At 37.1% G+C, this 22,705-nt stretch overlaps 10 protein-coding genes across 10 annotated transcripts; 4 read left to right on the plus strand and 6 right to left on the minus strand.

Annotated features, from left to right (window-relative positions):
* Window positions 1-78: 78 nt before the first annotated feature.
* On the minus strand, window positions 79-2,938 carry B0P05DRAFT_532454 (endo-b-N-acetylglucosaminidase). The gene is made up of 5 exons (XM_051577090.1): window positions 2,521-2,938; window positions 2,270-2,475; window positions 2,118-2,223; window positions 1,600-2,073; window positions 79-1,555 (listed from the first exon to the last, which is right to left on the minus strand). Exons 1-5 carry the CDS (start codon window positions 2,847-2,849, stop codon window positions 418-420), a joined length of 2,253 nt encoding a protein of 750 aa, XP_051437436.1. The 5' UTR covers window positions 2,850-2,938; the 3' UTR covers window positions 79-417.
* On the plus strand, window positions 2,917-4,134 carry B0P05DRAFT_532457 (WLM domain-containing protein). The gene is made up of 2 exons (XM_051577091.1): window positions 2,917-3,445; window positions 3,488-4,134. Exons 1-2 carry the CDS (start codon window positions 2,993-2,995, stop codon window positions 3,977-3,979), a joined length of 945 nt encoding a protein of 314 aa, XP_051437437.1. The 5' UTR covers window positions 2,917-2,992; the 3' UTR covers window positions 3,980-4,134.
* On the minus strand, window positions 3,731-5,519 carry B0P05DRAFT_375861 (uncharacterized protein). Its single transcript, XM_051573673.1, has 7 exons — window positions 5,500-5,519; window positions 5,271-5,419; window positions 4,855-5,226; window positions 4,723-4,804; window positions 4,380-4,682; window positions 4,112-4,332; window positions 3,731-4,066 (listed from the first exon to the last, which is right to left on the minus strand). The coding sequence occupies exons 2-7, from the start codon at window positions 5,364-5,366 to the stop codon at window positions 3,974-3,976; spliced, it is 1,167 nt and encodes a 388-aa protein (XP_051437438.1). The 5' UTR covers window positions 5,367-5,419; window positions 5,500-5,519; the 3' UTR covers window positions 3,731-3,973.
* Window positions 5,520-5,605: 86 nt separating this feature from the next.
* Window positions 5,606-9,490, minus strand: B0P05DRAFT_532463 (RIC1-domain-containing protein). The gene is made up of 14 exons (XM_051577092.1): window positions 9,270-9,490; window positions 9,122-9,229; window positions 8,898-9,073; window positions 8,710-8,852; window positions 8,117-8,661; window positions 7,961-8,074; window positions 7,549-7,911; window positions 7,119-7,502; window positions 6,909-7,076; window positions 6,575-6,860; window positions 6,435-6,529; window positions 6,213-6,381; window positions 5,850-6,167; window positions 5,606-5,806 (listed from the first exon to the last, which is right to left on the minus strand). The coding sequence occupies exons 1-14, from the start codon at window positions 9,483-9,485 to the stop codon at window positions 5,670-5,672; spliced, it is 3,222 nt and encodes a 1,073-aa protein (XP_051437439.1). The 5' UTR covers window positions 9,486-9,490; the 3' UTR covers window positions 5,606-5,669.
* A 1,820-nt stretch (window positions 9,491-11,310) lies between these two features.
* Window positions 11,311-12,861, plus strand: B0P05DRAFT_532474 (isoprenoid synthase domain-containing protein). Its single transcript, XM_051577093.1, has one exon. It carries the CDS (start codon window positions 11,477-11,479, stop codon window positions 12,620-12,622), a length of 1,146 nt encoding a protein of 381 aa, XP_051437440.1. The 5' UTR covers window positions 11,311-11,476; the 3' UTR covers window positions 12,623-12,861.
* Window positions 12,862-13,092: 231 nt separating this feature from the next.
* B0P05DRAFT_532476 (pyridoxal-dependent decarboxylase) lies at window positions 13,093-14,986 on the plus strand. Its single transcript, XM_051577094.1, has 2 exons — window positions 13,093-13,815; window positions 13,875-14,986. Exons 1-2 carry the CDS (start codon window positions 13,560-13,562, stop codon window positions 14,933-14,935), a joined length of 1,317 nt encoding a protein of 438 aa, XP_051437441.1. The 5' UTR covers window positions 13,093-13,559; the 3' UTR covers window positions 14,936-14,986.
* Window positions 14,987-16,621: 1,635 nt separating this feature from the next.
* Window positions 16,622-18,938, minus strand: B0P05DRAFT_465299 (beta-lactamase-like protein; the record flags this gene model as incomplete). The annotated part of the gene is made up of 9 exons (XM_051574259.1): window positions 16,622-17,119; window positions 17,167-17,316; window positions 17,364-17,510; window positions 17,557-17,981; window positions 18,024-18,352; window positions 18,400-18,482; window positions 18,527-18,572; window positions 18,627-18,724; window positions 18,825-18,938. 9 exons carry the CDS (start codon window positions 18,936-18,938, stop codon window positions 16,622-16,624), a joined length of 1,890 nt encoding a protein of 629 aa, XP_051437442.1.
* A 209-nt stretch (window positions 18,939-19,147) lies between these two features.
* Window positions 19,148-19,589, plus strand: B0P05DRAFT_465199 (galactose-binding domain-like protein; the record flags this gene model as incomplete). The annotated part of the gene is made up of 2 exons (XM_051574255.1): window positions 19,148-19,249; window positions 19,293-19,589. Coding segments are annotated over 2 exons (399 nt in total), but the record flags the coding sequence as incomplete, so codon positions are not given.
* B0P05DRAFT_465276 (uncharacterized protein) lies at window positions 19,586-20,489 on the minus strand (the record flags this gene model as incomplete). Its single annotated transcript, XM_051574258.1, has 3 exons — window positions 19,586-20,080; window positions 20,129-20,214; window positions 20,276-20,489. 3 exons carry the CDS (start codon window positions 20,487-20,489, stop codon window positions 19,586-19,588), a joined length of 795 nt encoding a protein of 264 aa, XP_051437444.1.
* Window positions 20,490-21,162: 673 nt separating this feature from the next.
* On the minus strand, window positions 21,163-21,870 carry B0P05DRAFT_532482 (uncharacterized protein). The gene has a single exon (XM_051577095.1). The coding sequence runs from the start codon at window positions 21,633-21,635 to the stop codon at window positions 21,330-21,332; it is 306 nt and encodes a 101-aa protein (XP_051437445.1). The 5' UTR covers window positions 21,636-21,870; the 3' UTR covers window positions 21,163-21,329.
* Window positions 21,871-22,705: the final 835 nt, after the last annotated feature.

Consider the following 22,705-nt stretch of genomic DNA (forward strand, 5'->3'; position numbering starts at 1 on the left):
GGATTTGATAGATAGCATGATAAAATTCTTTGTCTCAATAAAACAAAGATTGCTATTAATACTATTGGATTTAGAAAACTATATAAAGAGTGCCTTAACAAATGCATTTCTTATTGATCGGTATGAAGTACACTTTCTTTATTTTATTGTCCTCTCTCTTCTTGTTATCTATTCAGGCTGAGAAAGTAATTCAATCTGGTGAGAATGGCACTTGTGGACAAACTGGACAAGCACAGGGTATTGCTACTTACTATGAGTGCAAAGCTGGGTATGAATGCAAGAACTATCGATGCTTCAAGTCAAAAGCAAAGAAAGACACCCATAAAAAATCGCAATAGAGACTTTCTCAATAATTTTTATTCAATATATTCTATCAATAAAGAGTCTTTTGGAACTCGAACAAGCACAAAGTCTTTTTTATTGAAGAGAAATGTCCAAGCAAGCTTCTGAAACAATGCAACCTTCTCTATTAGCAGCTTCTACAACGATAAGATGTTTATGCGATGGATTCATACAGTCTAAGCCTGAGATACGGTATTGATTAGTGAATGCAGTACCCAAAAACAAACGTATGCCATCATGTGCCTCATAATAAATAAGATAATAATCTACTTGTTGCCAACTATTATCTGTCTCAAATGCAGTCATCCACTGTAATGTACCAAAAAAGCGAACAAGTGGCTCTCCCTCTAGGTTTTCATCCGTGATCTCGACTTTTGTATCTTTCCATGCTAGATCTTTGATGAATCCTTCTTGGTGTAAAGTGGTTGGTATAACGCTTAGATATCCTAGACCAACAATGACATGAGGCTTGACACCAGCCAAACTTGCTGTATTTGTGACAACTGTCATTTCAATTCGAGTCATAAAAAGTTTACTATCTTCATCTACAGGAGGTATTTGAATTGATTTTGTGATCCATTTACCTGCACCATCTTCATTCGTCACAGAAAACAGATAGCAACGACTTGGTGTTGTGTTCTCTGAGCCAATGGTAACTGTAACACGAAACTCATCTTCAAGATCAAACGAATACTCTTTGGATAGCCATGACTGAAAAAAGGTATCTGTATGTGAACGATGCGTTTGTAAAGAGAAATGACATGACATGATTATCTTGACATCCTCCTTCAATGGTGTTTGATACACATAGCGCAAGAGAGCTCCCTGACTGACATTTACGTTGAGTTGATAGAGCGGAATCAAGACTTCTACTTCTGTATCTCTTGACTCTCGATATGTTAAACGTTGACCTTTGACTACAAGTGATGTATCACCATGAAATGCATCGTATTCGCATTCGAGCGAACAGGAAAACTGAACATTTTCATCGATTGGAAGACAATTAGGATGTTGATAGTCGAGGTTAGGAAGAATAGCTTGGTGTGATAAATGAGACCAAGGTTCGGACAAGAGCAATTTCCCTTTATGATAGAATCGAGTACCAAATCCTCGGTCAAACCAAGTAACAAATGCATCTTTATCAGGCACAGGTAAGATGAATGGTATTACATCAGCGATACCTTTGTGCCTTGTCTGCAATGATTTCTCTTCGCTACTGAATGTTATTGTATGATATCATATCGCTATTACTGTTACCTTTCTTCACTCTCTGAGCTTGTGCTACATGTTTGTGAGGGATATTCAGTATCTTTGCCTCCATGCCAAAACAATCGATCCATTTTCTCAAAATCCGCTTTATTGAAATACTCATAAGTCCAAGCCATACCAAACAAAGCAGAAGAAGTATTAGCATAAGTAGCTGTCTTGATAGCCTTATGTGAATTAAATCCACCGCCACCAAATGTGCCTCTTCCCCATACATCTGTACCAAAGTAAACATCAAAACCTGATTTACCGCATCTCTCTGCCATACGTCGAGTCATCTCGGGGTACTCTTTCCTCCACCAATAGTTGATAAATATACCATCCGCTTCCTTAAAGAAAAGCATATTGCGATGTGTCAATTGGTTTTGATAGTAAATGTCACCTGTATATATCATACTGTCATACCAAATGATTTGAGATCCAGGTATCTGTTGATGTATTGTTTCGGTCAAATAACCAATAAACCTACGAATGAATCAGTCTTTTATGTATATTTATATCATCTTTACTTGGCTAATTCTTGTGCCTTAAATCTAGGATTTGTTGGGAAAGAAAAAAACTCGGACTCGATATTAATCAACCAACCATCAAACCCAAAGTATTTAGCAATAGCCACTAGAATGAATAATCAGTGTGACTAGTTACAAAGCATTAGACTCACCTAGTTTATCTGCGTAAAAAGGATGCCAGAGTCTCATTGGATCATCGCTAGGAGGAGGGACTAAAGGAGGACCATGAAGTAAAGCCTCCATTTCATGCATTTGATTATCTCCTTCTACTAGAAATGTACCTAGACATTTTACACCGTTTCGATGACAAGCATTGATCCAATTGACAGGTGGAATGGATACACGTTTATGAGAAAAGCTTTCTTTTTGATGAGCCATCGCTTTTCTATTTTTAATGGCTTACTAATTAAAGATGTCAACTAAATGCCAGTCTTGGATATAATAAATTTCTTTATAGTGGCTGCCTTGGACTTGTGCGTCTTTTTTATATCCACCTGCCATATCATGCGTCAGTAAAAGACGCGGTCTAGTATCCATTGCCAAGTTACGAGTCTGTATTGGTACAGATGCAACGTGAAAACGATCATTATCTGAGGGCTTCCAGTCATATAACTCTTTCATAGACTCAAGGCCATAGGATAAAGGCTCCAAAGCGTCTGGTTGTAGTTTGCGCGAAGGCATTCTTATTAGAACAAAATAGAAAAAGAAAGGGAGAAAAGAATGGTTACACATTCGTAACGAATGCAGTTTGTTGCTTTGATAAAAATCAATGCAGAATGTCGTTCATTGCCTTTTAAAGAAAAGAAGTTACCCGAAGAAAAAAAAAGGAATAAAAATGTGAATTAGTCATTCAACTACGTAACTCATTCTTTTATATGTCAACCAACACAATTGATTTCAAAGTGAGCTTTAGGCTTAAAACGATTCCCTTTGAACAATGGGACTTAGCCTCTACTATTGAACAAGTGAAGCAATACCTTGAACAAGAGTCTGGCTTGCCACCAGATAGTCAGAAATTAATGTTCAAGGGACGCATACTGAAAGACGATCAAGCTACTTTAGATCAACTCGGGATAAAGCAAGGCACTAAACTGATGTTGACTGGAAGTTTGCCTACCCAGATTCAACAAGTCAATCAACTTGACAAGAAGATTGAGGAACAAAAGCGATTAGCACCTAGCATTCGTCTCAAGAAGAATCAACTTGGACAAAGACAAGCACCTGATCCCAATGCCAAATATACCTTTCACAAGATGTCTGTTATTGAAGAGTTTCCTCATCCTGAAAAAGCAAAAAAGTTGTTGGAGAAACTACGAGATGATCGAGGTGTAGGTAGATTAGAGTATGTAACGTATGCTAAAATGGAATAGATTCGAGCCATTATGGCAGACAGAAAATGGTCTGTAGGCGAACTGATAGAATTAACGCCTTTCGAAGCCTCTATTCTTGGATACAATCGAAATGCCGGTCAACTAATTGCGCTTCGATTAAGAACTGATGATTTATCTGGATTTAGACACTATGACTCTATTCGAAAAGTACTACTGCATGAATTGACACATAACGTATGGGGAGACCATGATGATAATTTCCATGCTCTCAACAGACAACTCAATAAGGATGTCATTCGTCTAGATTGGACTGCTCATGGTGCTCATCAGTTAGGCAGTGGTGATTTTTATCAACCACTTGAAAAACAAGAAGACATAGAAGAAGCACCCGTGTATCGATTAGGCGGAAACTCAGGGCAACTGCTTGATACACCAGAAGCAAGAAGACAGAAAATGGCTGCAGCTGCACTTTCAAGGCTAACAAAAAAAGAGGAGCAAGAAATGGATGAAGGGTGTGGATCTTCTTTATAGAATTCGATAGAATCGCATCACAAGTATTGATAAAATACAAAAGGCAAAGATACAAAACACGATACTAAAAAACCAATAAAGATCTTCCTGAACTATTTATGAGTCTTTTCAGTAAGTGTCAATACTTTTTACCTGAGATTGTCCAGGCACTTGCACATTCATGCCAAATAGGCCTGTTACTAAATTCATAGGCACCATGACACTACCAAGCGCAGTCAGTTTTGATAAAATATCATTAATTTCATTATTCGTTTGAGTCATTTCAATTGAGATTTGTGCTAAGTAGTTTGAATGAGATCGAGAAGATATCTTTTCGTAATGATTCAAGGATTGAAGCATAGCTACAATATGGTCTACATAAGGTGAATACGAAACTAGCACATAGACTATGATCGCTTACCTTGAACATCACCCAAATACATAATGACATCTTTGGTAATAAACGGTAGTTTTCTTGAGATAGAGTCTGATCCAGCTCCTCGCTTCACTAAGGTTTTAATGACTTCTGATTTAGACACTAAAAGCCTTAATAAACTCATTATTTTCTTGCGACAATAGCCGATGCGTCTCAACATGTCTGATTGTTCTGTCTCTTTAAGAATAAGCACTAATTCATCAATTGAATCTACTTCAAATTCAATAGACTTGATAAGGGGCATGAAACTGTCTACAATATCATCCAACAACCCGTAGCAGATCCAGTCTGTTTTTTTTAATTGAGTGACAATATACGGTTTATATACCTGGTGTGACAGGTAGACAATGCCCAAGATGTAATATTCGCTTTCTTACATTGGCAGGATGATGTATTGTGCCAGAATGAAACTACATTGTAGGTTAAAACCTATCTTTACACGCAAAGTAAAGTCATTTACCGATAAGACAAACCCTTTAAAGATCAAGATATAGACACCCATGGGTTGTAAGTAATTGATAGTATGCGCATCAGACTCAAATGTTTGAAAGCATAGGAAATAATAATGATCAAAGGCTTCACATTTCTCTCGAGGCTCCCTGGTGGTAATATCTTCGACAGTCATTGGGTGAATATAAAAAAAGCCTTGTAGCTGTTTCATGTCTACTGGTGTTGGATCCGTAATATCTATCCAAAAGCATGTGTTCTTGTTTTCTTCAAGAACAGGCAATAAGTCCAGCAAATCTTTTGTGTGTAAGGTCGAAGGAAGTGCAGCAGTATAGAAGGAATATGTAAAGTCTGGTGTAGTATTATGACTTGAGTAACATACATGCTGAACATGAGAGTTAGCGCAAAGTATCATCGTGTAGTACATACATGAAATGAGCCATAATTGGATTTTTTTTGTTGTTTATTTCTATTTGTAGCTGTGCCTGATTCTGACATTTCTTTTAAGGCTTTTATGTTGACCATACTACTCGAATGAGTGGCAGTCTTGCTGATCGAAGAAACTACAGTTGGGTGTTCTGAATTATAACATACATTGTTTTCAACTGAATCTATACGCTATTTTATCAGGACATAAATTTCATCATTTTTCTTTTACCATCACTGTTCTGATTTACAGAATTATTTTCAGAAAGTACAAACTCAAGTTCAGATTGAAAAGAAGTCATAAAGAAAGGATAAAAGAATGAAACATGAGTGCTTATAAACAAACTATTAAGTCACATGGATCATGTTGTCCATGATGGTGTGAGGGTATATTTTTATTTGTCAAGTGCTGCTCAAATTACTCATACTCTGTGCAACCTTCTCTACTTGAGCATCTTTACTGTTAGGCGATAATGGGTTTTCGCTTTCAACACGGGTCTTGACCATCTTGAGTGCATCTTGAAGTGTTTTGCCAGTATCTAACCAAAAAGTGAATGATAGTTTGTGCATCATGAAACTTACTATCAATAGAACTAAGAAAACGAAGCAGTTCTTTACACAGCTCATAGTCATTTTCATCCAACGATTTCTCTAGTAACCGTATGGTATCTTTGCCCCCGATCGCTAAAGGTTGCATGGTCTGTAAGATAATGAGGTAAGAAGTAGCTGTGCGCAATCGACCATCAGCAAGACAGAGTTCAAACAAATCTTTGGGTTTACCCACTACCGAAAACAAATGATCCCATAATGCAACTTCTGTCTTACGAGCACAGCTTACAATCACATCTAATGCATGAGGAAATTGATCCAAAAATTTGATGACAAGAGGTAAAATAGCAGCTATGTATACATGGTAAATACAAAGCGATGGGCTCAGTAGGTTACCTTTGCCTAAATTATGACCTGCTTCTTCTTCTAATACAGTATGTAACAAGATTTCTAGTGCATGACTAAAGTAGACAAACTTTTCATAGGCTCGAGCAAATATCACTGCTTCTTCTTCTAATTCACGCTGTAATAAATAACGTAGAATATGATGTAAAAACAAATGCATCTAAACACAGCGTTAAACCAAGTATGGGTGAATTCTTTTTTTTTTTTTTTTACCTTGGGACTCATTTTGAACAATACAAAACCTAAGGAATCTCTATAAGAAATATTTTGTTCTATACCAACGATAATGCCCTTGTCTAATAATATAGCTATTGAAGTCATAAGCTTTATATGCGTTTACAGATACAACTCACATAAAGGATAAAAATCAAGTGGAATATAAATAGCTTGACTTGATAGACTGTCAAAATCATGGATTATCCATTTAGTGTAGGTCTCCACATCGGCCATGGATGCAGATGGTGAAAGGGGCTCAGAACCAATACGATAGCCTAGAGAATAAGGCTTTCCGATATCAAAGTTTCGAGCAGAGGAAGAAGAGGACAAGACACCCGGTGTTGTAGGTGTAGAAGGCTCACTTTCATCATTTTCAAAGGCAGTGTAATCAAAGTCTTTAGATAAAAGTAGATTGATACAGACCTATTCAAGTAAGTTCAGTTCATGCCATTGACTTGATTCCATCCCAACCTTCAAGCCTTTTCCATCAGCTATCCATAAAGAAGTGATCAAATTCTCAATACGCTTTTTTCCAATCCAATAATATTCAGCTTGATGATGTATGATATGTATATCAAATAACTGGTTTGCAGACAATTGAGATGGGTCATGAACGAGATCTGAAGTATCATTTTCATCCTATCCAAAATTAATACTGTCTATTGTCATTTGAATACATACAAGCACTTTTGGACATAACATAAGCAGTTTACCATCCACCAGTAAAATAATGTTTGAAGAGAGGACATGCTCAACGGATTTGAGTTGATCACCATGCACTGCATGAAAAAGACTGATACTTCTTACTCGAGAAATGCGAGCCACAATGTCTTTTAGTGAGATTCTCTTTACCATGTCTAATCTTGCTGGACTCATTTGTCTGCCATTGCTACTGTTATTAGGAGTAGCGCCCACACCAACATGGTATATAGTCAACATATTATCAGAGGTATACACAATCAAGAATTGGCCACAGAGTGCCATATAAACAGGAATTGTATCTAATGACTCTGAGCAAAGTAAATAGGCATTGTCTAGATTGGTATCTCTAGAATAAAGACGGATCTATTCAATTCATATAAGTCTTCTCATGAAATAACACTCCTGTTACCTCATAAGTCTTTTGTTGGATCAATTCGCAACCTAGGATCAATACATGTTTAAACCAGACCATACCGCCTCTTACTAGAAAGCTTTGTTCTTGATGTTGATTACCAAACAACTTCCATCGATTGGAAATTGAATTGTAATGGGTAAATCCACGCTTACCAGCAATGGCTATATATTTACCATCTGGGCTGATGGAAGCATAGCGAATAGGCCAATGATCTGTGATATATAAAGCAGGGTATTGTATATGTGTCCATGCAACAGCAGCAGGATCAATAGTGTTGTTGTTCTCTTGATAGTCCCCTCCATTGTTATAGAGTAAAATGCGATCATCTGTCTGAATCAATCCTCTTCTTGCATTGTCCTATGCATTATGAGTATGCCATCAAAATGGGTATCTTTTTTTTTTTTACCGAGTGTAAATAGCTTGTAAGTGCTGATTTAGCAAAAGGAATAGTGAATAGTTTTGTTTCTGTACTATTTTCACTCGAAAGCACATACAATTGATGATTTCCTGGACCCCAAAACTTTTAACGTAAGTACAGAAGAACCTAAAAAGAGTGTCTTACCAAAGTATGAATGCTTTTTACATACGTATCTTTGAGTCTATCACCACTAAAGAAATCATCCATTTCACTTGAAGAACACAATAATCCACCATACATACTCCATACAGCTAAGCCATGTCGTTTGAATCCAACAGCAATAGCATATCCATCAGACGTCCATTCGAGTGATTGCACAGAATTATCAATGGATGAACTCTGTGATGCCCATGATGTCAATTCTAATGTGTGCAATAGTGTAGGTGTAGTAGCATAATTTGAGGCAGAGTAAACATACACACTTCCTTTTGTTGTTCCTACAGCAATTAAGGATAGCTTTGGATTGATAGATACAAAAGTGGCTTCCTGTTGATGAAAACATACACCTGTCCAATGCACTTTGGATCCAAAGGAAGGTGCTTGAGGGTGTGAAGTAGTTAATTCATGACTATTGTTCAGTCTTTCTTGTAATAAAGCACTGTTATTTTGAACAAAGTAAGCTTTTCCTTCATTGGATATCCATACAGAAACATGCATTGATTTATCGTATACCATTTGGGTGATTTGTTCTATTATAACATAAGTTTCTTTTGAGCATAATCCCCCTTCTTCTCTACCCGTTGTTTCATTTTCCATTATACCCAGTTGATCTATCAGGGCAGTCTGTGTGGCATTCATTTGTTGTGGGTTCCATGAGATGCATTGTATGGCTGCAGGTGATTTTGTTGCAATAATAAGTGTATCCTCAGATGAAGTACCACTATATATCAATTCAGTATCAGCCATATACATAGCTTAGTCATACCAGATAATACCAGCATCGACTCGAATGGCGAGCCTAAATTTAATAAGCATTGTCTTGGGACCTTTGCCTTCCCCTGGGCCTGTTACATAAGCATGTGAGGAATGCGGAAAGTTAAATTCAAATGTTCGTTGATCATAAGAAATAATAGAGTATAGTAAGAGATAATTGTTGGCTGTCTATTGTATGTTTAGGAGCAAAGAAGGAAGTGTATATTGTACACATACATGAACTACAATGGCTGATGCGTCGGGCTTCCATATCGCTTTAATGTTTTCGCCAAATTCGCTGATATGATTATCTGCGCGTTCTACAAAGGCAAGAACAGTACTGGGCTTTTGCCTGTTAACAAGTTGACATAAAGCCTGCGCTTACCTTGACAGACCACAAATAGATTGCAGAACGAGTGCAGGTAATATACAGTGACGCGTGATGAGAAGGTTGAATCGACACAATGTTTAGGGAATGGGGAAACGTCTTGTTTTCATCTTTACGGGTCGTGCACTCTAAAGAAAGTTGGCTTGCAATTCCATTAAGCCAGTACATATGATACAAGTTGTTGAGTAAGAGAAATAGAAAAATAGCTGGCATCAGGGAATTTATAGGAAGATTGGATCTCAGAGCGTTTCACTCGTACACCAGCTTATCATGCCTAAAAGCTGCTGTAGCCACACAAGTGTCGTGTATTATGATACGATTTGTTCTTCTCAGTATTGTGCATCTGATGGTGTGATAATAAGTACCTGCTTGCTAGTCAATACCTACTGAAAAGGATCTCTTTTGTACTAATTACAGTGTACAATGAACTTTGAATATAGATTTAAAGGCAATGCTCAAATGAACTGGCCTTTTTTTTTATCTTAGTAAACTCGCTTTCTTTTTCTTAGAAGTACTCAGACATTGCCTTATCTGATTTCAGTTGGATCAGACCTACATTGGGTCATTCCGAAAAATTCTTGTTTTTTTTTCCATCTTTACGAACCCTGACCCTCCCTGAACCTCCCATGGGTCAAAAGAATGGATTTCACCTGGCAGCCAAACCAATGGTACCATTTGATTGCTAGACTCCAAAGAACATGTTTCAAGTAAAAAGAGAAGCCATTTGGTAGTCTGGTTGTCGAGTAATGGTACTTTAAAGAATGGTGCGTTCAAGCTGTGTTTTGAGCATTTTTAAGCGTTTTTGCCCTAGATGTCTTACAGACCATGGTAGTGATTGATCTTTCCAAATTGATTACACTACTTTGAGTACCAGAGAACATAAAAAAAAAAGGAGAAGTAGGATCAGTCAATGATGCGAATGTGGAATAGATGAACGAAATATATCCAAGACGGCTGTGCTACATGTATCCACCCAGTCTCTGCGCACTATTTCTATAGTATAGTTGACACAATGTCTGTACTTTTGGGTTTTAATGCATTTCATCCACAGCTTTCACTAGTACAATCACTCACTATCTTGTTGTTTTTATGCATCCAAAGCCCAAAGAAGGCTTCAGACGCATGCTGTCGACTTTATAATCGGAAAATGAAAGAAGGATGTTCAGTTTTTCTGTTTGACCATCTGAAATCGAGCATGTATTTAGAACTGCCTAAAGACGCCGTTATTCTGCTTTTACACATTAACAAAAGCTGTAGATCTCTGCCTTTCAAGTCTATTGATGTAAGAGAAGCATCAACTTTGCTGATAGAATATTGAGAAAATGTACACTTTTACTTTTGAGGTTTTTGGCTTTTAGCGCATCGTTCTTGGAGTATTATCTACAATTAAAGGTTACCATAAGGGACTATAGCTTATGACGCTTATTCCGAGTACTCAGCCATGCCAATAACTTCATTTCTTGCCATGTAAAGACGAAAAGAAACACAAAAGTGGAGAATGAAACTATCTTTCATGACCAAGGCCCTCTTTCACAAAGAGCGTTTTGACTATTTTGGACAGGTCGCTTTTTTTTTTTTTTTTTTTTTTTTTTTTTTTTTTTTTTTTTTTGTTCCAGATCGATTCCAAAAGTACCATATATGCTGGCAGACTTTGTATAGAGATATTTGGAGCCTTTAAAAGTGCATAAACAGACCTTAAGACGCTATCGTACGCCTAAAGAATAGCCTTTTATGTTCATCTCTGCAAAACACAATATGATTATATCTTGAATATGAACTTAAAGTCATTGCAAAAACTAGCTTCAATTTTATCTAGAAATAAGTACGCAATGTCTTGTTTCATTTTATGTCTCGTCTTAACATTATTTTATATCGCCTAAAGGAGTATAAATTGTGTCTCAATTGGAAGTTAAGACGTTGTAGTATACACATTTAATCATTGCTGCCACTTTTATTTCTAAGACGAAACCCCCCCCAAATTTGTAAGTGTGATGAACTAGTCATTATACTCTCACCCAAAGTGATTGCCTTTTAGAATGCACAAAATGATATCTTTTATTGCTAAAAGTCTATAAACATTCAATAAAGAGTGGCGGATCGCAAAACTTGCTCAGCCACCAAAAGCTGCCCTTGTTCATTCTTACGACTTTCAATTTGCGTATTTTGTCTTTTTTTGAGTGCATAATAGTTCTCCTAACAACGTTATGTCAGCACTCGGCCGTATTTCAAGAGCTAAGATTTTCACGCCCCCAAGAACTTGCTATGGCTACTTCGCAAGTGCCAGACTACATACAACACGTACTGTCTTGGCTAGTTCAAATGAGTCACCTCTTGACAAGATTGCTCAGGGATTCAACTCTTTCAAAACAACCGTATTGAGTTCTCCTCCTCTTCGTAACGTAACCAAGCCAACCGATATGCCATTTACTGGAGAAGCATCTAACTGGGACCAAGCACTCAGTGAGGCACAAAGCTTAGTGAAAACAACCGAGAATGAGCGCATAATTGACCCTGCCAAGCTAGTAGGCGATGATTTAAAAGAAATCAAATCCAATATTTCGAAATTGCTCGGTAGTAGACATTCCTTTTTGAATACAGTAGCTCGCCATTATTTCAGTGGAGAAGGAAAGCACGTTAGACCATTACTTGTACTTTTGATTGCCCAGGCAACCAGCATTGCAGACAAGAAATACTTGACAAGCAATGTAGACTACAAGTCAATTGATACACCTATTTCACATGGATTGGAAAACATTACAGCGAATGATGTTTTTGATAAAAAAATACATTATACACCATCTGTAAGCGATCAGGGATGTGTCATTTTACCAACACAAAGACGTTTGGCCGAGATTTCTGAAATGATACATACAGCCTCTTTATTGCATGACGACGTAATCGATGCTTCGATGACACGTAGAAACTTACCTTCCGCTAATGCTTCTTTTGGCAACAAAATGGCTGTCTTAGGTGGCGACTTTTTATTAGCCAGAGCATCTATTGCATTGGCACGTCTCAGAAATGCAGAATGTATAGAGTTGATGTCAACTTGTATAGCAAATTTAGTGGAAGGAGAATTTATGCAGTTAAAGAACACAAAAGATGAAGCTGATGGCAAAGTCAAAAAGTTAAGCACATTTGACCATTACATGGAAAAGACCTATATGAAGACTGGCAGTTTAATTGCTTTGAGTTGTAAAGCATCTGCTGTATTGGGTGGTTCCACCAAAGAAGTTGCAACAATTGCATATGATTTTGGAAGAAATTTAGGTCTAGCCTTCCAGGTAACACCAAAAGAAAAAACATTCAAAATATTCAACCCAACTCCCCCATTTATAAATAGCTTGTAGATGACATGCTTGATTTTACAGTAACTGCCGCAGAACTTGGTAAACCTGCTGGTGCAGATCTAAAGTTGGGATTGGCTACTGCGCCTGTCTTGTTTGCATGGGAAGAATATCCTGAATTAGAGGCACTTATTAAGCGTAAATTTTCTCATCAAGGTGACGAAGAGAAGGTAAAATTCTTCTGGGGGAAAGTGTTTTTTAATCTCCATAAAAATTGATAGGCTAGGGATCTTGTGTACCAAAGTGACGGATTGAAAAAGACGTTAAAATTAGCTGAATATCATTGCAAGTTGGCGATTGACACATTAAATCAACTACCAGCCTCGGATGCTCGATCAGCACTGATTCAGATAACAGAAAAATTGTTAACTAGACGCTCATAAAACCATATTCCTAATATGTACTGCTTTATTGAAACGTCATACATAATCCAACAAAAGGCATGAAAACGAGACAAAAAAAATTTTTTTTTTTGTGTATGTATAAAAAATGGCTTATTTTTTTTTCTTTTTTTCCTTTTCTTCTTTTTCATAAACTTTCTTATTGAAAGACCAACCGCAAAAGACCCTCATATTTGCACCTCTTTTAAACGTAAAAAACACCTCACTTAATTATTAATAACCTCGCTGTAATACTCCTTTATAAAGTATTTTCAGTTTTTGATTCTTTTCACAACCCCTTTTACTATTTTCTTCTATCGGACTGCAACTAAGACCAGTCCGTCCTTGCCCATCACGGCCGTAGAAACAAGACTCGTAGATAGCTTATTTGACCGACGAGGTTTCCCTCCTTGGCTTTCTTGAAGACCATCACTTTTGAACCCTTTGCTTAACTAAATAATCTCACCAGCTCAAAGAAACCTCTCTTCTTGCCTGCTCTCTCTCTCTCTCTCTCTCTCTCCCTCCACTTTATAAAAACAAGCCCATACACGAAAAAAAAAATGCCCTCTAACCTTGAAACTATTGTTATTAACCCTCCTCGCGACTTAGTCAACCTTTTCAAGTCCGTTCCTTCTCCTGACGTCAACGTTCATAACCAATCTGTAAGAGAAGTTATTCAGGCCAAGCTTGATTCTATCTCTAACCAGAAATGGGAAACCGATCAAGAAAATGCCTTCTTTGTTGGTGATTTGGGCGAAGTCTTTCGTCAACATTTGCGCTGGAAAGCTTTGCTTCCTCGAATTGAACCCTTTTTTGGTGAGTTTTTTTTTTTGTCATTTTTTTTTAGCTTTGTACTAAACCTTGTTTCTGAATAGCCGTCAAGAGTAACCCCGATCCTATGGTCGTAAAGCTATTGGCCTCTTTGGGTTGCGGTTTCGACTGTGCCTCCAAGCAAGAGATTCAACAAGTTCTGGACTATGGTGTTGACCCTAGTCGCATCATCTATGCCAATCCTTGCAAACAAGCCTCTTTTATTCGTTACGCTGCTCAACAAAGCGTCTGCCGTATGACATTCGATAATGCCGAAGAACTCTACAAGATCAAGAAGCTTTATCCTGATGCCGAGCTTGTACTGCGTATCTTGACTGATGATTCCATGTCTTTGTGTCAATTGGGTCTTAAATTTGGTGCTCCCTTGCATACTGTTCAAGACCTTTTGCAAACTGCCAGGGATTTGGACTTGAATATTGTTGGTGTTAGTTTCCATGTTGGTAGCGGCTGCCTTGATGAAAATGCTTTTGGTGATGCTGTCTTGCGTGCTAGAAAAGTATTCGATCAAGCTGAACAAATGGGTTACAAGCTCTCTCTCCTTGACGTAGGTGGTGGTTTCCCTGGTGCTGATGTGCAAGATGGTATCACCTTTGAAAAGGTTGCCGCTGTCTTAGGTCCCGTGGTTGATCGTTGCTTTGATCCTAGCATTCGCGTAATTGCTGAACCTGGTCGCTACTACGTTGCCTCTGCTTTTACCATCTGTACCAACATCATTGGTAGAAGAACTACTCTTCCTCCTCCCCCTGCTGCTTCTAACTATGAAGAGCAACTCGTTGAACAAAAGTACATGTACTACGTTAACGACGGTATGTACGGTTCTTTCAACTGTATCATCTTTGATCATCAAGTTGTTCGTCCCAAGGTGTTGATGAGAAACGAAGAATTCACGTATGGCCAAGAAGTTGAAGAGATTCACTATGATAGTAGTGTTTGGGGACCTACTTGCGACTCTATTGATTGTCTCAACAAGTCTACCCGCTTGCCTACACTTGAACCTGGGGATTGGCTTTACTTTGAAAACATGGGCGCTTACACTATTTGTGCTGCCTCTCAATTCAATGGGTTTAGAAAATCCGAAGTTATTTACACAAACACTTTTTGTTAAACTGTTTTTTTTTTTTTACTCAATAAACTGATTTACTTGATTAAATCTTATCAGATCTTTTTTTGTCATTGTTTATATGAAACTAGCGTTTGTTTGGTTAGATCGATTAGTTACACAACAGGAAAGTTTTATAAGAAAACCATCATTCAAAAGCTTAATAATTGTCTCACCCGGTATTTCACGCACGTATTACAAACTGATGGCGAAAAACAGATCAAATTTCCTTTTATTTGGATGAATATAGTTAAAGCATGGGACTAAATAAAGTTCAGGGATGCAATTAAGAATAATTTTTTTGTAACTCATTTGTTGTTTTTGTTCTTTTACCTTATCAGATCGTCTCGATTCTCGTTTGTAGTACTTGTACAAGTTGATCAAAAGAATGTTTTTTGTTTTGTTTTGTTTTTGAGCAACATAATATGGATATAGGGTAGTACTTTAAAGCGAAACATGATTCTGTTCTCCCTTAAACCAAAACATTATTCTAAAGATGTTGTTTTGTATGTTATACAAAATGGTGTTATACTCTTGAAGTTTAGTGTTTGTTCCTTGAGATGCATAGTAATTACTCCCCTGGAAAAACTGCATCTCAAAAATAATACGGGATTGATCCACAAAAGAAGAAGATGATTTTAGTTGTGATACTGAACTCAAATAGCCAAGGGCAACTAATACACACATCACCATCAGTTCTAATAACGGGTACACATGTATGAATTGCTCTTTATTTACGCTATCTTGATATGATGTTTTAAATTGTTCAAGGCTTTCAAGTATGAGTTGATGTTTATTGATAGGCTTTTGTTTGGCTTTGGAAGCAAAACATGATTAATGTCAATTTGAGAAAGGAAAACAACACGCTGTGAGAAAATGCAGGGCCACGGACTTCACTACCGATTCTGAAAAAAAAAAATGGAGATTGCAAAACCCTCGCATATGGTCTTCTGTCGATAAGAAAAAGCTCAGAAATTTGACAAGGGAAATATAGCCAGGAAATTAAGCATTTTTTCTTAAGACACACCAAAATGTTTTACGTTGTAAACTGCAAAATCCTGTGAGGAAAAGGAAGGAGGAGAGTCAGTTGTAAGATTAATTTGTATAGGCATTTCAAAAAAAGGATCGTTAAGTTGCTTCATAAGCTTCAAAGGAATATATTCAAAGAAAAATTGTTTACACTGGGTTCATTGAAGCATGCAATTCTTCATTATAACTATTTCTTTAGTGTTCGTACAAGATTCAATTGCTGTTTGTAAAACTTTAAGAAGAAACAATAGCCTTTATGTTTTTTTTTTATTTATTATTCACATCAATTAGGCAATATATGCATGCATATCAGAAATTGGTCGCATAGCCATTTTGATTCTTTCAAGGATGTCAGACACACGCTTTTGAAATGCTTCATTATCAGAATCAGCCGTCTAATTTTTAAATTAGTTTGGTTATTCATATCAAACAGACTTACAAAATGAATTGTATCAATTGTAGCTTGCTGTCCATCTACATCCACATGAATTTTCTTTTCTTTTTCGTTAAGTTCTACTTGTCCAAATTGAGCTTCTAAAAAGGAAGCAATGTCCAAGAATTCCTTGTCTAATTCCTCTGCCTTTTTCAATGCTTCGTCTTCTTCGTCTTGTTGTTCTGGTTTAGGAGAACCTGTATGGCTGTGAGAGCAAGAATGCGAACTAGCTACACCATAAAGTTAACAATTGCTGTAAAGACCGATTTTTTTTTTTTTTTTTTTTTTTTTTTGATTTTCTTACCTTTGACACTTGCAGGTGAGCTATCAATCGACAAAATAACAGCCAAAACTGAATCAGCCACCATATCATTCATAGCATTACCGACCCATTCTAATGTGACTTGATTGGGTCCGGTTGTCATTTTTTTGATATCAATTGTGTCAAACACACGTAAAACAGTGCCTTGTTGATTTCCTGCACCATCATCTTTAGCCAGTTCTCTTTCAGCAACATTGCCAAACATCATTTCAAGATGCCATTTGAGGAGTCCAATGCCTGCATTAAAAGGAACTACTTGACGTTGTGTAACTACCGTTGTAATCATACCACCTAATTCATTCAAATCTTCAGGACTCATAATATTCAGTTGAAAGTCTTTGACCACAAGTACGCCATTCAGAGGCTGGTTTTCAGTAGGGTACTTGGCTGCCAATCGACCAATAGTCTAAGAAGATTTATAAGTCTCATTTTAAGTCTGCATGTCTAGTTTACCTTGGCCATCTTTTCACCTCTAAAATGCAACTTGACAGTATCACAGTTCTTGGGTGTATAGATGGTGACATTTTCTTCTTTTTCAGAGTATTTGCTTTGAAGAGCAGACTTCAAACGATACATGGCATTAGCTTCACCGTGGACAAGAATCTACAGTATGATAAATATACACCAATTCCTTTATAGCGCTTACATACAACATGAGGTGCTTTTACATCATCAATGAATTTACTGTTTTGTGTGAAATCAACATGAGCTGAAAATGAGATATAATCCACAGACATTCTCAAGGGAATCTTGCGCCCATCCATAGCTTGGAAGTCAGAAGGTTCATTCATTGCTTGCTATCAAAGCATAAGCTAATATAACAAAAACAAAAAGGTAACTTACTCTCGCTAAAGTATTGTCTACACAATAACCAGTGATCACTAAACCATTCTTTTTGTCTGGTGCCCATCTTTCAAACAACTCTCTAGATAAACCATTCTGAAGCATACCAGGACTTGCCATCATAACACATGGACCAGAATCTTCAAATTGCTCCACATTTTTTAAGTTGCTGATATGCTTAAATACAAAGGGATTAGAAATAGCAAATTGTTTACGAATACGAGCATTCATCATGTTGATATATGTCTGATAAACAGCCATACAACGTTTAGCTAAACTAGAAGCATAGTAGATAGGAATACTGTCTAATTCAGGATGAGCTTCCCAATACTCGTCTAAAATCAACAACAGCTCTTGAGCACGACCCAAAGCAAACACAGGCATCAAACATCTTCCTCCTCTTCCTACAATATCATGCACAAGTGCTATATCATGTCAGCCCAACATTTATCTATCAGCTTACTTACATGTAAATCTGCTTTCTTTAGCTATTCGTGGTTCATGGCTTTGGACACCATATGTGCTTTCAGTAATCAAGACATCCACAGATCCTTCAGGCTTCTCTGCAGCCATCAAGTGACGGTCTTCTTCTCTTGAATAATCACCTGTATAAAGAATCTTGACACCAGCAATTTCAATCAAGAACATAGCAGCACCTAATACATGGCCTGCATTATATCCAGTAAATTTAATGCCCTCTACTTCCACTTGTTGATGATAATCAATAGCTTCAATGCGGTGAAATGAATTCAAAAGATCTTCTTCACTATAGAGTTGATCTTCATCACCAATATTGCTGTTTATCATTAGTTTTTTGGCTCCCTTAACAAGATACACACATACCTTACACGGACATAATCACTTAATAACCACTTGTAAATAGCTTTTGTAGGATGTGTCATAAAGACACGCCCTTTGAATGTTGTCTATCGCTTGTTTTAATGAGGTTTTTTTGGCGGTATATACTTACTTTTTCCATCACGTAAGGTACCGAAGCAGCATGATCCACATGGAAACTAAGAATAAATAAATAAATATAATGCAATCATTAAAAAGCAATTGCTATTTACTGAGTAACCAAAAGCAAATCAATGCTGGAAGGATCAATTTCATCATAGAAAGGTAAGGAAGCTAAACCACTGTAGGCAGGATGAATACCAGCATCAAGCTATTAAAAAGAAAAACATTACAAAGGGTTCAAAACATGCTTTATTTCAAATAAAATGATAACAAAAAAAAACTGTAATCTATGCTTGTCTTTAACCTACCAAAATAGTCTTGCCTTTGTATTCTAATAAAATGGAAGATCTCCCAACCTCATTACCAGCTCCAAGTGGTGTGATCTTGAGCAAGTCATTTTCGTCTGTGATGGGGATCTCCATTTCTGCTTTACGTTTAGTGCCTGCCATGTTATAATAATAAAAAAGAAAGAGAGGAAAAAGAAAACTTTTCTTTTTAATCGACGCCTAGTTTTAGCTGCGGTTTAATTTTGACGCGTTTGTTCTTCACTTATTGTTCATCATGACTAGTTTAATCACTCCAGAAACGCGCATAAAGTAAATTACTCGAGATCTGTACGAATGTAGCTTAAGTGTATATTAGGGTGAGCTCAGTATTGAATCGCGATATTGGTAATTATGGTAAACAAAACTTGATTGACGGTCAAGAAGAAACCTGTTGGAACTCAGAGCAGGTAACTCTATAACTCTAAAGAAAATACCACTTACAATCATTAGGGCCTTCCTCAAAATATCCTACTGGATTTTCCTAATCCCGTCTCTGTAAAAAGTGTTGTATTTCAATTCCAAGGTGGATTTGTGGGTAAGAAATGCGTCATTGTAGGCAGCAAAGCCAGCTCACCCAACGAATACAATGTTGATTTGGACATCATCTATCCTGAAGATATCAATTCAACTCAGACGTTTGATCTCCCAACTACCACTGAACCACTCAAACGAGTCAAGATTATTTTTGAAGAAAGTACAGATTTTTATGGCCGTATTACAGTCTACAAGCTGGATGTGCTAGGTTAAACTACACCCGCTGCTTTTCTGTTCTTAAAACCGTAGATCCCTATCCAGATAATAATCACCAACAACCCTATCACACAAGCACCTAAATAAAACTGAATAACCATACGCCTTCCCATTGTCAGTAAGCCACCTCGTTTCAGATTGAGTGGATTAAGGACCATTATGAGTATACAGATAAGGCCAATCACGATCGTATAGGCTAGACCAACATAGAGTCCTACAGGGAATTCAATAGCTACACCTGCTAACAATAAGCCATAGAAAATGATACCTATGCACCATACTGTCTGTGTTGTTTTGGGTAAAGGACCATGCAATTGATTGCGGAAAGCAAACAATTGAACCCAGGACATTACCATGGCACCAGCTGCATATAAATAATGAGCTATGTAATGCTCCCATAGATTCTCCATATTTAAATACATTTCTTGTAACACAGGATATTGAATAACAAGATCAGGATAAGCAGCATTGAAGTCTTCAATAGGATGCTATCATAAAAGGAAATGAGACTTGTATGTCATGTTAGCGTGCTTTACTTTGAAAAGAGCCGCTGCTGTGTGTACACCATGGAATTGACAATAAATAGCAGCCCCAAAAGACCATAGTAGCCATGTCACAGTAGCTTCGCTTATGTCACCCCCTTTCAAATTGTGAGCATAATTCCATTGCATGATAGAACTTACAGTAATCTGATCTACCACTTGTCATAATATTTGCTCTCGTAATGATAAATAAGTTTAAGGGCAGTGTAATTAATGGGTCAAAAAATCGCCACAATGCATCCCCTGTGAACCAAGGTGAGATATTGGGAAGATCAAACAAGACAGGTATTACTGTCATAATTAAAATAAAAAAGCTTGTGGCTAACAGCAGCCATGCCAGTCGGTTGTCTTCCATATGAACGTCTTTGTAAGTGCGTGGCAATGTAATGGGCAAATTGTCATTTGCCATCGGCTCGTCTTCATCGTCTGAATCACCAAAAGGTCTATTCGGTCGAGGTGTATAGATAGAAGGAAGCTCGTAGTCGCCGTGAGACATGAAAAAAAAAACGGTGAAAAATGCCAAGGCGTAAATTGAACACTGTTATTGTTCTATATTTACCTCAACACTGCATGTTACACTTAGATTTTGACATCCTGCAGTAGCTTAATCATTTCAAGTTGCTATCTTGATAGAATTTTACCAACACAGACAAAACGTAAGCTTGTTGAATAAGCGCGAAACTGATACTTTCAGAGAAAAATAGTCAACTCAGCCTGTACAATGACTTTAAGTTCATATTCAAGATATAATCATATTGTGTTTTGCAGAGATGAACATAAAAGGCTATTCTTTAGGCGTACGATAGCGTCTTAAGGTCTGTTTATGCACTTTTAAAGGCTCCAAATATCTCTATACAAAGTCTGCCAGCATATATGGTACTTTTGGAATCGATCTGGAACAAAAAAAAAAAAAAAAAAAAAAAAAAAAAAAAAAAAAAAAAAAAAAAGCGACCTGTCCAAAATAGTCAAAACGCTCTTTGTGAAAGAGGGCCTTGGTCATGAAAGATAGTTTCATTCTCCACTTTTGTGTTTCTTTTCGTCTTTACATGGCAAGAAATGAAGTTATTGGCATGGCTGAGTACTCGGAATAAGCGTCATAAGCTATAGTCCCTTATGGTAACCTTTAATTGTAGATAATACTCCAAGAACGATGCGCTAAAAGCCAAAAACCTCAAAAGTAAAAGTGTACATTTTCTCAATATTCTATCAGCAAAGTTGATGCTTCTCTTACATCAATAGACTTGAAAGGCAGAGATCTACAGCTTTTGTTAATGTGTAAAAGCAGAATAACGGCGTCTTTAGGCAGTTCTAAATACATGCTCGATTTCAGATGGTCAAACAGAAAAACTGAACATCCTTCTTTCATTTTCCGATTATAAAGTCGACAGCATGCGTCTGAAGCCTTCTTTGGGCTTTGGATGCATAAAAACAACAAGATAGTGAGTGATTGTACTAGTGAAAGCTGTGGATGAAATGCATTAAAACCCAAAAGTACAGACATTGTGTCAACTATACTATAGAAATAGTGCGCAGAGACTGGGTGGATACATGTAGCACAGCCGTCTTGGATATATTTCGTTCATCTATTCCACATTCGCATCATTGACTGATCCTACTTCTCCTTTTTTTTTTATGTTCTCTGGTACTCAAAGTAGTGTAATCAATTTGGAAAGATCAATCACTACCATGGTCTGTAAGACATCTAGGGCAAAAACGCTTAAAAATGCTCAAAACACAGCTTGAACGCACCATTCTTTAAAGTACCATTACTCGACAACCAGACTACCAAATGGCTTCTCTTTTTACTTGAAACATGTTCTTTGGAGTCTAGCAATCAAATGGTACCATTGGTTTGGCTGCCAGGTGAAATCCATTCTTTTGACCCATGGGAGGTTCAGGGAGGGTCAGGGTTCGTAAAGATGGAAAAAAAAACAAGAATTTTTCGGAATGACCCAATGTAGGTCTGATCCAACTGAAATCAGATAAGGCAATGTCTGAGTACTTCTAAGAAAAAGAAAGCGAGTTTACTAAGATAAAAAAAAAGGCCAGTTCATTTGAGCATTGCCTTTAAATCTATATTCAAAGTTCATTGTACACTGTAATTAGTACAAAAGAGATCCTTTTCAGTAGGTATTGACTAGCAAGCAGGTACTTCTCTATACATTATCTGATGTGCAGAGTATTTCTAGGTAAGGTCTACTATAACACTTGGCATTTCTGAGGCTAAAGAGAGCAGCTTTCAGCGTAACTAACGATAAATGACTTGTAGATGTAGGGTCTGGCATTTTAAACACCAATCTTTTCTTTTTATGCTTTAATTATGGTTTGTAAATGTTAATAAAGAGAAGACGCTGCACAAGTACAAGATCTAGTCAACGACAAGTACTGGATGTAAATTAAGAAAGACAGCATAGACGAAGAAATGTACCTACCTTTTCAACAGTTAAAAAAAGAAAGAAAAAAAAAGAGAAAAGTTGCTTGTTGTGTACTACATGATAGCAAGAAATCTAAAATTATGCATGCATAAATGAGCAGATTGAGTCTTCTGACAAGTATAAAGCTGCAGGTGTA

Source organism: Gilbertella persicaria (assembly GCF_025201335.1).
Source record: "Gilbertella persicaria strain CBS 190.32 chromosome Unknown B0P05scaffold_9, whole genome shotgun sequence".
NCBI lineage: Eukaryota > Fungi > Mucoromycota > Mucoromycetes > Mucorales > Choanephoraceae > Gilbertella > Gilbertella persicaria.

Coding starts and splice junctions, on each gene's coding strand:
- B0P05DRAFT_375861 (XM_051573673.1), bottom strand. CDS start 5,366: ATGGTCAACATAAAAGCCTTAAAAGAAATGTCAGAATCAGGCACAGCT. Junction 4,805..4,854: donor TTAAAGGGTTTGTCTTATCG/GTAAATGACTTT, acceptor CCTACAATGTAG/TTTCATTCTGGCACAATACA. Junction 4,333..4,379: donor GTATTTGGGTGATGTTCAAG/GTAAGCGATCAT, acceptor CACCTTATGTAG/ACCATATTGTAGCTATGCTT.
- B0P05DRAFT_532463 (XM_051577092.1), bottom strand. CDS start 9,485: ATGCCAGCTATTTTTCTATTTCTCTTACTCAACAACTTGTATCATATG. Junction 7,503..7,548: donor TCCAACAAAAGACTTATGAG/GTAACAGGAGTG, acceptor TGAATTGAATAG/ATCCGTCTTTATTCTAGAGA. Junction 5,807..5,849: donor TTTTCTTAGTTCTATTGATA/GTAAGTTTCATG, acceptor CTTTTTGGTTAG/ATACTGGCAAAACACTTCAA.
- B0P05DRAFT_532476 (XM_051577094.1), top strand. CDS start 13,560: ATGCCCTCTAACCTTGAAACTATTGTTATTAACCCTCCTCGCGACTTA. Junction 13,816..13,874: donor TCGAATTGAACCCTTTTTTG/GTGAGTTTTTTT, acceptor GTTTCTGAATAG/CCGTCAAGAGTAACCCCGAT.
- B0P05DRAFT_532474 (XM_051577093.1), top strand. CDS start 11,477: ATGTCAGCACTCGGCCGTATTTCAAGAGCTAAGATTTTCACGCCCCCA.
- B0P05DRAFT_532454 (XM_051577090.1), bottom strand. CDS start 2,849: ATGTGTAACCATTCTTTTCTCCCTTTCTTTTTCTATTTTGTTCTAATA. Junction 2,476..2,520: donor TTAGTTGACATCTTTAATTA/GTAAGCCATTAA, acceptor TCAAAAAGAAAG/CTTTTCTCATAAACGTGTAT. Junction 1,556..1,599: donor AGCTCAGAGAGTGAAGAAAG/GTAACAGTAATA, acceptor AACATTCAGTAG/CGAAGAGAAATCATTGCAGA.
- B0P05DRAFT_532482 (XM_051577095.1), bottom strand. CDS start 21,635: ATGTCTGTACTTTTGGGTTTTAATGCATTTCATCCACAGCTTTCACTA.
- B0P05DRAFT_532457 (XM_051577091.1), top strand. CDS start 2,993: ATGTCAACCAACACAATTGATTTCAAAGTGAGCTTTAGGCTTAAAACG. Junction 3,446..3,487: donor AACTACGAGATGATCGAGGT/GTAGGTAGATTA, acceptor AAAATGGAATAG/ATTCGAGCCATTATGGCAGA.